The sequence below is a fragment of the Seriola aureovittata genome, chromosome 2 (assembly GCF_021018895.1).
Source record: "Seriola aureovittata isolate HTS-2021-v1 ecotype China chromosome 2, ASM2101889v1, whole genome shotgun sequence".
In the NCBI taxonomy this organism is placed as follows: domain Eukaryota; kingdom Metazoa; phylum Chordata; class Actinopteri; order Carangiformes; family Carangidae; genus Seriola; species Seriola aureovittata.
Genome location: NC_079365.1, coordinates 15544876 through 15557542, shown reverse-complemented (window position 1 = coordinate 15557542; position 12667 = coordinate 15544876). Strand labels below are relative to the sequence as shown.

The 12667-nt window shown below is 40.2% G+C and overlaps 1 protein-coding gene across 11 annotated transcripts in view; it reads left to right on the top strand.

The window, feature by feature from the left end:
• Positions 1–12562, top strand: part of ampd2a (adenosine monophosphate deaminase 2a) — a 36028-nt gene extending 23466 nt beyond the window's left edge. For 9 of the 11 annotated variants that reach the window (XM_056391114.1, XM_056391123.1, XM_056391138.1 and 6 more), the window contains 17 exons: positions 635–765; positions 1381–1511; positions 2209–2277; positions 2932–3043; positions 3175–3361; positions 3675–3813; positions 3898–3987; positions 4109–4238; positions 4592–4786; positions 4888–5019; positions 5126–5289; positions 6266–6392; positions 6492–6655; positions 6776–6896; positions 7674–7847; positions 8011–8121; positions 8332–12562. In XM_056391114.1, coding sequence (XP_056247089.1) covers positions 635–765; positions 1381–1511; positions 2209–2277; positions 2932–3043; positions 3175–3361; positions 3675–3813; positions 3898–3987; positions 4109–4238; positions 4592–4786; positions 4888–5019; positions 5126–5289; positions 6266–6392; positions 6492–6655; positions 6776–6896; positions 7674–7847; positions 8011–8121; positions 8332–8547 — 2393 coding nt within the window. In that variant the 3' untranslated portion in view covers positions 8548–12562. The other 2 variants (XM_056391108.1, XM_056391173.1) reach the window with 2 other exon arrangements.
• The last annotated feature ends 105 nt before the right edge of the window (positions 12563–12667 follow it).

Here is a 12667-nt window from a genome sequence, read left to right as displayed (position 1 = left end):
ATCTCAGGGTTCATCAACTCAGGGTTAGGCTCAGAGTTGGTTAAACCTGCGTTCTGTAATACCCCCCGAACATTATCAGTCCAACAACTCTTTGCTCTAGCATGTACAGCACATACATTTTATGAGCCAAGTTACCTGACCATACAGCTAAATGGATGTTCAAGTCAGATTCTTTAATTACATTGTGTGGCTCCAGATGCAGGAAAGTAAACCAGGTATTTACCTCTGGCCAAAGGGAACTTACTCAAAATATATATTATTCAGTCAGAGATAACTATTGAAGTTACTTTTTACAGAAGACAGCAGTTTCACATTAGATTTTTTTTCAGGCTGTCCTAAAAACATTAAAACTAGTTTAAGTGACAGACACTATAAATGCTTAACTGTTCTGCATGCTGCTTTTCAGTCTCTTGCCAGTTCATGGCTGTTTTATGTTTGAATGGTGCCAAATGTGTAGATGTTTCTGTGATTGTGTTGAAAAAGCTCATTTTTTGCTGGTTGTTACTCGTTTCTTGTTGTCAATCATTGTCGCTGCCTTTACAGGATCTGAAAGGGAAAATTTCATTTCTGATTTTGACATCATGGAGACTCCATGTGTTACTGTCACATACTACAACTCTGTATCTGCTTACAGATCTGTGTGGTGCATCTGGGCCCAAGCCCCTCAGGCCCCAGCGATCCCTCCCAGGGACGCCTGTTTCTCTCACACACTACCCCATTGACCTGCGAACATCCATGGAGGAAAAGTACAAAGAGATTGCTCAGGTAAGAACTGAATATCAGACAGATATAATCTGTAAACTCAGAAAAACAGAAACACTGTGAGCCATTATTACATTAGAGTGTCTAGACACAGCTGGTCAAAATAAACTTCAACTTGGTGCAATATTGGTTAATTTAAAAATGAGTTTTATCAGTTTTACAACCAGTCAGATATTTTTATCAGCTGTAACTGGTATTTGTTCGAATTTACTGATTATGTAAATAAAGGTTGGCAAGTTTGAAAACCACTTCATTAAATCCATAAAAAAGCAGTTAAAATATAAACTGTCTGTCATTTCAATGACCTCTGTTTTGATTATTGTTAATAATTTCAGCTTTCAATACAAGACAAGATGAATCTGAGACAATGGTTTATTGATTGACTTCAGGAAAACCCAAATAATAAAAAAGAACAAAACTGTAAATTCCAAAATAATGACTTGTGAAGTGTGCAAAACATCAGAAACCAGTTCAATATCTGCCCTGGGCATTTAACGCTTTATTTGAACAGGTGGTTTTGTGTAAGTCTCAGTGTCTTCCATATGTCCATAAGCATGGAAGTAGACCTGTTTTCCCATTTTATGACACCATAAATGGTGTAACTTATGTTTACATCAGGAGCTGTTCACGCGCAGCATGGCAGAGAGCGAGATGCGAAGCGCTCCTTATGAGTTCCCGGAGGACAGCCCTATTGAACAGCTGGAGGAGAGACGGCACCGCCTAGAGAGGCAAATCAGCCAGGACATTAAGTAAGGAAATACAAACACATCACACACACAAAGCCTGTTAAATAAACATGACTTCACACAGACATAGCTCTCCCTCCTCCCCTCACCTTTTACACACAGTCTTGCTTCCCCCCATGCACCCATGCTTCCAACATGCCAGTTTGTGGGCTAACTAACCCTGGTGAACAGCTAACTGGGCTAGCCAGCAGATAGCACCTGCCCTGGTGTGCAGTCTTCTTTCACAAACTTTTTTGAGGAGGTGTGTTCTGTCTCGGTTGCCTGGGTTCAGCGCTATCTACACCACTAAGCCGATTGTTTGGATGGTTATCTGACATGCCCTCCGCACGCCCATGTTTACCAATCAGGGTTTATCTCTACTAGCTGATGATATTTTTCTGTTTATGTCAATCACCTGATCACTTAATATCTAAGGCTTTGTGTGGACGTGTGTGTGTGTGTGTGTTTGTGTGTGTGTGTGTGTGTGTGTGTGTGTGTGTGTGTGTGTGTGTGTGTGTGTGTGTGTGTGTGTGTGTTTGTTGGTGCTTGTGTGTGTGTGTGTGTGTGTGTGCGTGTGTTTGTGTTTGTGTGTGTGTGTGTGTGCTCTTGCATATATTTGGTCTCTCTCCCTTTGTGTGCTTAATTTCTTCTCACTACCTCTGACGCCCATCTGCCCCCCGCCTTGCCCACACTATACTGCGCCGCTGCATATCACCCCAAGGCTTGAGCCAGAGATCTTGCTCCGTGCCAAACAGGACTTCATGAAAATCGACAGTGCGGCAGACCTAGAGTGAGTGAGCTCTGCCTCAGTATGTATGTTTTGTGTGGTCATTTTCTCTTTGGTTCTTTATTTTCTTTGAATTCATTTTATTTTGCTTCCTTGTACTATTAGAAATATGCATGGCAATGACTCACCTGAATGTTTAGTATTTATCAGTACTATATATTTATCTGGTGTAAGTACTTTTTCTCCAGAACAGCTGAGAGAGATTATCAGCATATTGAGATGGACCACATCTTCCCCCTGCTGGTGAAATGATAAATGTTCAAATGGGTATCTTTTTGTTTTGCTTTTTACTCTCTAAATACAAGTTTCTCTAAGTCTAAATTTTGTGAGTGCATTTGCATATTCTATTGATCTTGATTTAACTCTTCTCTCCGTCACTGAGATATGACCACTGAAGTGTATACTATGGATACATCTTACCAGATGTTGTCCTATTTGTACAGTGGATTTGAAGAGAATTTGCAGAATATGATAGAAACTTGATAAACTTAACATTAAATGTGACGATACTCAAAGCTTGAATCACAGCTATAGTGCAATACAGTATATTGAATAAAGGATGATGTGTTGATTGGATTCATAATATACATAAAGAAATTGTAAGTTTAATTGATTTCAACATTAAAATGTGCTTTTGTGTTTTGTTTGTGTTTTAAGGTTAATGAAGGAGCAGAGTGTGGACACGGTTGATGATGGCTTTAAGGGGAGGGAAATGCCAATGGAGCGAGAGTACCAGCGGGTCTCAATATCTGGAGAGGAAAAGTGTGGGGTGAGGAGCTTTCATCGAACTGCTTTCATTTGACTTGTGTGTGATCTTACAGGCAGTCAAATCTACACCCCAATAAATAAATAAATTCTACTTGCACCCATTCTCATATGTGTGTGTTGATATCCCTCCAGGTGCCTTTCACTGACCTGGTAGATGCTGCTAAGTGTGTGGTGAAGGCGTTATTCATTCGGGAGAAGTACATAAACCGATCCATGCAGAGCTTTTGTAAGACCACAACTCACGCCTTACAGGACCTCGGGATGAAGCCTCTGGATCTGAGAGTCTATGATGACATACCGGAGACCCCTGTAGATGCTGGTATGCTGGCAGACACAGGATATGGGTGCAACACGTACTGTATCTCGACAGGGCAGAAAGAGCAATAAGCGATTGTTTATCAAAAAGAACAACTTGATGAGGGCAAAAAGTTTTGTTTCTTATGTGAGGTACTTGATTAAACACTCATTATCAAAAAAAAAAAGGCGGATGCACTGCTGCTGGCAAAAAACACAGAACAATAACATGAATGTGAAACACTCCCTTAACAGTTGTTTTTAAATGTTTTCTTTGTTCATTTTTTCTAGTGTGTAAAATTGATTGATTACCCCCCCCCCCCCCCCCGTTTTCCTAGATGCCCCCGTCCACCCACCTGTTTCCGAGACACACCCCTATGACAATCAGGACCCCAAGAATATGCCACCAGACACTGGATATGGGTGCAAGATGGTGGATGGAGTAGTCCGTGTCTACACCAAGAAAAACAACATGGAGTATGTGTTTGTACCTGTAGGATGACACATTCATTTAAAAAAGTGAGTCTGTTTGTAAAACTTTTATTTTGTCTTCCTATTCAGAAGCACAGAACTGGACCTGCCGTATCCTGACCTGAAGGAGTATATTGCAGACATGAATGTTATGATGGCCCTCATCATCAACGGGCCAGTGTGAGTGTTTCTTTGACGGCATTGTTCTTCAAATATCATCGTTGTTTTTTTTGTTTTTTTAGCTCAGTGTATATTTTAAAGGAAAATGTCTGTTGTTGTTTCCTCTGCATGGTGTTCACAGGAAGTCTTTCTGCTACCGCCGCCTCCAGTACCTAAGCTCCAAATTCCAGATGCACATCCTCCTGAATGAGATGAAGGAGTTAGCAGCTCAGAAGAAGGTTCCTCATAGAGACTTCTACAATATACGAAAGGTGCTGCTAGCTTAACTAGTTGATCCATCACTACTTTTTTGATAGCATCACTTGGCTACAACGTTCCCACAACTACAAAAAATGAAATAAGTTAACCTTATTACTAAACCCCTTCAAGCTGAAGCACATCTTAACTGTGTGTATATTGTGATATAATCATCTGAATGAGATATTGAAATGATAACGTTGAGTGGTACCAATGCTTCTGTGATCCAGATTTGATTTGGCATAGACACAAGGTTATTTCTGCCACTCACATCTACAAGAATCTACAGAAAACACTATTCTACAATACTCAGTGATATAACGGGTATCTTTGTTGTTGTTGTTGTTCTGCTCTGTGCTGACTCAAGGTGGACACACACATACATGCATCATCCTGCATGAACCAGAAGCACCTGCTGCGATTCATCAAGAGAGCCATGAAAAAATATCCCGGGGAGATCGTTCACATTGAGCGTGGCCGGGGTCAGACCCTCAAGGAAGTGTTTGAGACCATGAACCTGACAGCCTTCGACCTGAGTGTTGACACTCTCGACATGCATGCGGTGAGAAATGGGAGCAGCAGTATTAGTTTATGTACAAAAAACTAGTGACAACATGTGGTAGAGATACAATTTAGATTTAACTGGTTTCTCTCGCTTATCAGGACCGTAACACGTTCCATAGGTTTGACAAGTTCAATGCCAAATACAACCCCATTGGAGAATCCATCCTCAGAGAGATTTTCATCAAGACTGACAACCACGTTGAAGGAAAATACTTTGCACACATAATCAAGGTGTGAAAAAACTCATTTATCTTTTTCTTTCTTTTTTTTTTTTTTAACTAATACAAATAATATTACAAACTGATACATTGAGAATCTTCTGGCTTTATTTGTCCAGGAGGTGATGTATGACTTGGAGGAGAGCAAATACCAGAACTCTGAGCTACGTCTGTCCATCTATGGCCGCTCCCGAGATGAGTGGGACAAGCTGGCTCAGTGGGCCGTCAAACACCGAGTGTACTCTGATAATGTGCGCTGGCTTATCCAGGTGCCACGTCTATTGTAAGTACTCCTTCAACTTGCTTTACCTTGTAGCTGAAATGTGCAGCATTTAACCCCCAGAGCTGAATGTGGTCAGAAGGAGTGCGTGTCTGAGGACACTCATTAGTTCCATAAGCATACATTAAGATTGAAGGTCCTGTTCTGGTTCTACTGGTCAGTGTAAATGTTTATTTAACAGACAAAGTTGTAACTAGAGAATAAACCGAGAAGAATCAGTTAGTTCAATGCAGTGACAGTGGTGGTGACATGATGCAACCTGTGTGTTGTATGTGGTTATATCCCTGTCTAAGAGAATAGATGCGTATAAGACAACCTGTCCTGCCTACCTGGTTCAAGCCTATTCAAAAGAAAAGACTCAGACGCACTCAGTAGAACATAATCAAACAATCCTACACATGTTTTGTTCTGAAGTGCAGCTTTATTTGTTCATTGTCTTTAATCCTTGCATAAGACAGCTGTATGGTGTTATTACCTGTTGTATGAAATGAGGGCATCAGCATTATAAAACTCATTGCTATGTCACAACTGTTATTGTTATTGTGTAATTTTAGTACCTATTCATCTGTGCTGCTGGTGCCAAGTGCATATGGCACATATGGTTCCTTACTTTTAATATTAAGTACAACTCAAGTGCAAGAAGAGTCCGCATTTTTTTATGCACCAAATTATAATGCCAGATTTCACAATTTTTAGCAATGTGATAACAAATTAATTTAATAAAATTTAATGGGTTCTTCCTTGGCCCCTGCCCCATCTCTCTAACAAGTCTGCTGCAAATTGGTTCAGTACTTTTTACGTAATCCTGCTGAACAATGAACAAACTGGTAACTATAGTTAACTCTTTAACTAGCGTGAAGCTTCCAGCCTCTGCAATGAAATTTACATTGGAAATAAAATGGGTATCATTTTTATAAAACAAATAATAATCATCTCTGAGATAACAACAATTGTCCCTGTTCAATCACCACCTCTCCAGTGATGTTTACCACACAAAGAAGCAGCTGGCTAATTTCCAGGAGATGTTGGAGAATATCTTCTTACCTCTGTTTGAGGTCACGATCAACCCCCGCAGTCATCCTGAGCTGCATCTCTTCCTGGAACATGTGAGTATCACGTCACAAGAAATCCAGACTATCCTGATGATTAACATTCAAAGAAACTGACAGAATATTGATTTTGTTGTGTGTTGCATGTGTTAAAAGGTGGTGGGTTTTGACAGTGTGGACGATGAGTCCAAACCTGAGCACCACATTTTCAACCTTGACAGTCCGCTGCCAGCCAACTGGACAGAAGAAGACAACCCACCCTACTCCTACTACCTCTACTATACTTACGCCAACATGACTGTGCTCAACCACCTGCGAAGGTACGGGCCAGCCGGACACATTTATAACACAAGAATCACGTTAATCACATCTATTCCTTGAAACACATAACTATTCAGAAAAACACATGAGGTTTTAATGTTGTTGTTTGTTTGACACAGGCGTCGAGGATTCCATACATTTGTCCTGCGACCTCACTGTGGGGAGGCGGGGCCAATCCACCACCTGGTGTCAGGTTTCATGTTATCAGAGAACATCTCCCATGGGCTGCTGCTCAGAAAGGTGAAGGCAGGACACACTGGATCGTGCTGAAAGACTACACATTCTGGCTGTCTAACATTTGAATTGTGTTCTAAAACTAATTTGGCAAGCTTTCATGTTTGTTGAATTTCCCCTCTTGTACTATATTAATGGGTGACATATATATATATGTTTGTTGAGACTGTCAAAGAGCAGTTAATTAAACCCCTTTTTTAATGTATTACTCACATTTATCACTCCAGGTTTTAGTGATAAATGAACTGGATTGGACTAAATTATGTTTTGAGAAACGACTTTTTATTTTTGGGTCCCCCTGGCGTCACTGGTGAAATTACGAGAGAGATAGAGATTCAAGATTCAGTTTGTTTATCCACAAAAACTGAACATGGAAATTTCCATGCTCTCATCCTTATCAACCAGGGCTGATAACAAAAACACATATATACAAATACCAGCAAAATGAAACCATAGATAAAAACAACATCAAACAACATTACATAATAAAACTGTTAAAATCATCCAAACCATAATATAAAAGAAGACCAAGGTAAGAAGTTCTGGTTATGGTCCTGTGTCCCCCCTGGGATAGAAGAAGAATACTGTTTAGTGTATGTGACAGGTGGCCTGCCGCTGTGCTCAGTCATGCAGCAGAGCACAGCTACAACGCTGCCAGTCTGCTGCTGCTGTTCAGAAGTCTGCGACAAAGATGTTCTATATCAACTTGTGACTGGTGCTTGCAGCTATATTTACCTGTGTGTCTGTCTCTCTGTCTCACTCTCTCTCTTTGATATCTGTCAGGCTCCAGTGCTGCAGTATCTTTACTACCTGGCTCAAATTGGCATTGCCATGTCACCACTGAGTAACAACAGCCTGTTCCTCAGTTACCATCGCAACCCACTGCCGGAGTACCTGTCCAGAGGCCTCATGGTCTCTCTGTCCACTGATGATCCCCTTCAGTTCCACTTCACTAAGGTCAGTATGAAGCAGGTTTGTCTGAATGTGCAAAATTGCAAAAAGATCATCAGAGTGATGTGGTTGAAATTACATTACGTCCTGGTGTGTGTGTGTGTGTGTGTGTGTGTTGTGTGTGTGTGTGTGTGTGTGTGTGTGTGTGTGTGTGTGTGTTTGTGCCCAGGAGCCTCTGATGGAGGAATACAGCATTGCTACTCAGGTGTGGAAACTGAGTTCCTGTGACATGTGTGAGCTGGCAAGAAACAGTGTCCTCATGAGTGGGTTTTCACACAAGGTAACCCGTTAGTAGCGCCTCTCATTTTGTGTATTTAATCATATATGTACTTTTTATTAACATGACTTTTTTTTAGCAAGACACAAGACACACTCCTCAAAATTTACTAACTTTGCTAAAAACTCGTCCAGTAGTTTTCAGATGCTTGTTTTTGTTCTATATTTCACTTGTATCTGAGCTTCCCACTCACGTAGCTTCTCCTGATTCCAGGCCAAAAGTTACTGGTTGGGCCCCAGTTATTCCAAGGAGGGTCCTGAAAGCAACGACATCCGTCGCACCAACGTCCCTGATATCCGTGTGGCATACCGCAGCGAGACGCTCTCTGAGGAGCTTAATCTCATCACTCATGCCGTGCGCACAGAGGAGCTGGACACTATTGATGAGGAGGACTCTCTGTCCATGGGCCCTCTGCCAGGACAGCGCTGAATACTGTCATCCTGTCTCATCCTGTAAACCCACAACCCTGTGGTCCACCTAGCATGACACTGAACAGGCATGGTGCGAGAGTAATTCTGCTGTTCATTTTACATAAAGTATAAACACCACCAACCATCACTATAGAAGTATGCCGCACACTGACAGCTGCACTGTTATCAAAAAGCCAAGGATACAGTGCTGCCAGAGCACTTGAGCTTCGACATCCTTCAACTTCTTGTGTCCAAATCATTTTTATGTTGCAGGAAAATACATTACATCCATATTATTGTTAAAATGTTTAATTTGAGGTTCTCCCCAGCTCTTTTTTTAGTATCCCTGTAATGTTCAATCTGAGTCAGCATGATGATGGTTAGCAGATGCACCAGCAGGGAAACACTAGAAGCCAGTGTTTACGTCACCAGACCCACGACGACAATGCTCTCTTTATTTCTCCATCCAGTCCATGAGTCAGGCTGTCCATCCTGTCCTGCTGCAGCCAACAAATGATCCCTGCAACATTTCCTGTCATTCACTGAAAAGTTTTCATCAGAGATATTATATTATCTCTGTCGTATTTACAGAAACACAGATAACCTGCACATGTAAACTTTCCTAACAGCAAACCTGTTCTGAATGTTGCTTATCTTCCACTGTACAGTCATGCTGCTTAAATAACCTTAGTGTTTCTATCATCTTCATTATACAAACTTAGAATGACTACAGATGCAGCTTTATTGGAATAATGCTGAGGTTGTTTGTGAAGGTGGGACAAACCTACACAACAAACTTTGTCAGGCGGCTTAAAGCTTGAAGAGACTAAATCAGTCCTGTAACAAGAGGCGATAGCTTCAGTCTGACTGCTGCAGTGCTGAATATCAGCCATGCATGGTGCTTGGTGTGGTTTCAGATCATTTGTTCGCCAAATTGCACACACAGAATCGTTCTTCCGTGATTTCGATCAGCTCCTACATTAACAGAAAAGAGAGAAACTCCATAACAATCAAGTGAAGACAGAAGCAGACTTTCTGCAGTCGACAGCAAACATTCCATGAAGCAAACTACTTTTAGCTGCAAAAGAATTGAGTCCCAGTAAGAAAATCTTTTTTGTTTTGATATTTTCTGAGAGAGATATAAAGGGGAAATGTGTATTGTAGATTGTAACTTGAGCACAAGTTAGTGTGAATGAATTAAGCATCGCCCAAGGAGAAAGCCCTCACCTTTACCTCACTGTGGCCATGAAGACATGGGCCCTCTGTCCCTCCGAGGGTCCTGCTCACACTCATTCCTTCCCCAGTGAATGAACTAGAAAGCCGTGGAGTTTTTTTCCCTTTGCATGCAGTGCACTGTACATATGCACCAAGCCAAGATTTCACAGTGCCTTTTCATTTTTAGCTTTTGGGCACTGCATGCCCATGTTTCTCCAAACTGTTTACATGTATAAAGGTTTGCTCTTTATCACGCAACAAGTATTGCATATATTTTTCCTCACTCATATACAGTAGGCCTCTGCGCTGTTGTAATAATCACGCAGATGGAACTGAAACCACCTAGCTGCATGCTTGGTGTAAAATAACTTTTACCTTGGCCTTCACTTGAGGAGGAAAGTTGATTTGTTTCTAGTTCTCTGCTCATAAGTGCTTCTTTTTTTTTTTTTTTGCATGTCTGCATGAATAGTGGACGACAGGAGAGAATGAGTCGTTTACCACAAGCTGTTATGTAAAGCATCTTAACTAATTCAGGGCTGCCCACCAGCTTCCGAGTCAGAAATCTGTTTGCAGTGAATATTACAGCAAACACAATTGAACTCAGCATTGTTCACCATGTAGACATGAACAAACCATGCTGGGACATGGTTGAGACCGTCACATGGTTCTTGTAGCATTTGTTTTTAACTCGCCCCCAAATCTGATTTAAAGCTGGGATCACACATCTCAGATTTTTGTATCGTTAACTCTTCATGTTTTCAGACCACTCTACCTGCCACTGGACACTGTCCAACCTCCCATCAACTGTGAGCATTCTTCTTATTCCTGGACGCTACTGTCGAGTAATATATGACGCCAAGACTAGAAAATAATGAATCAGGAAATGTGGGCCTCTATCTGAATAACCACCTGTAATGTTTTATGATATATACACGTTTGCTTTAGAGATGATTAAGATGAAAGATGAGATACAGTAGCTTCTAAGTGTTCAGGGGATGCACTGGCGTTGTGCGCTGAACATGGTGGAATATGTGTGATTCTTGGATTTCATGTATAAAGTGTATTTTTTTAATGGCGATATAGAGATAAGAAATTTTATATTCGCAATATATTGATGTCAAGGTTTAACACTTAGTTTTGTTGCCGTTGATAGTTTTTTTCAATGCCGTTTTATTGTCGTTAGCCTTTTTAATTTGTTAAAGGAATTGGATACAACACTTAGTGTAAGTTCTGCCGATTTAATATTATAGTAACTGTTTCCCCTCATGTTTAATTTTTATTACTGGTAGTTGTTGTGGTAGACCTGTACCATTCATGATAGAAAGGTACACGATTGATACCTCTGACTTTAAAACCAAAAGTTGTCTCTACAGTAGCCAGCCAGACACTGACCCCTACACACACACACACACACACATACACACACACACACAGAAACACACAAACACAAACTAAACCTTATTCTACATCAAGGCAGTTGACTTTTTCATTTTTTTGTTGAATGCAAACAATCATTTCAACCATGTCTGTGAGAACTTTAGTCCTTTTCACTTGGGCTGATCCACTGACGGACTGTGAGCTACACTGACTTGTCCTGATACATCAGTCCAATCAGGTGGCTGAAGCACACAGTATATTAAGTATATTTCTCCATTCACTAGCTGCAATGTTTAACAACCACCTCGTTGACTACCTTATAACATTTTGTAAGGTAATTATGGAAATAGATTTTCGATGACAGTTTTCCCTGTTGTGATTTTATCTCTAAAAGACAAATAGGATCTGACCCGAACCTTTTCCGTCCATTCAGCTTCACAACTTGTTGTTCACTGTATCTATGTCGACTTCATGGTTGTCTTTTACAGTCACCACAGAGCTACTCATCTGTGCACTCACAGCATAGTGCGCCCTACCTCACAAATACTAATCTCTGATAATGATAATTGATAATTAAATCTCTGTGTTGTCCTCAGCAACAGCTTAGCTGACACTAATCATTATTTTCAGTACTGACTAATCCACTGATTATTTTCTCGATAAATCGCTTGGTGTATAAAATTAGAAAATAGTGGAAAATGCCTGTTATAACTCCCAGTGCTGTGAGGTGATGTAATCAGATTGTTTTCTCCAACCAAGAGTCCAAACACCTGGTGTACCATGGTAGCAAACAAAGATACAACAACAAATCTTTACGTTTGAGAAGCTTGAACCTGTGAATTCTTCAAAAATTATGTAAAAAGATCAAGAAATCATCACAATTGTTGCTGATTATTTTTCTGTCAATTAGCTAATTGATTTATCTCAGTAAATAATGGCACAGGAGAAGCAATTCCCAAGAGAAAAGAAGAGTAGAAACCATTTAAAGATACTGTAGAGTTCTCTGAGCAGTTTGTTTGGATGCCAACACAAAAACACACCAGTTATTCAAATATAATATTCACAGATTAATAGTCTACTATCTATATGAATATGTTCTGTTGTTAAGACATTCAGCTTGATTTATTTGTGTGTTCTAATGTCACAGTGTATTAATTACAAATATTCTGATGCTCACACTCACAAGTTATGTTTGTGTTCAGCTGATATTTTTTCTAGTATCTTTGTTTTTACACAGTCTTGTCACTTTTTTGACATGGGTTTTTTTAATTTTTAATTTTTAATTTTGCCTATATTTTGTGTCCATTGATCTGTAGCCATATTATTGTCTGAAATGGATTGTCAGTGTTTTACAGATTCAAATGCTTCTGATAAAGTTCATGTGTAATGTCTGAACAATGAAATAAAGCATGTTTATTTACAGATTACATAATGACCACATACATTAGGCTCCTGGTTTTGTTACAATTCACATTGTTACACATCATTAGCACAGTACTACTGGCTATGTTGTCTGCTGTACTTTCATTTACACTTGATTCTACACA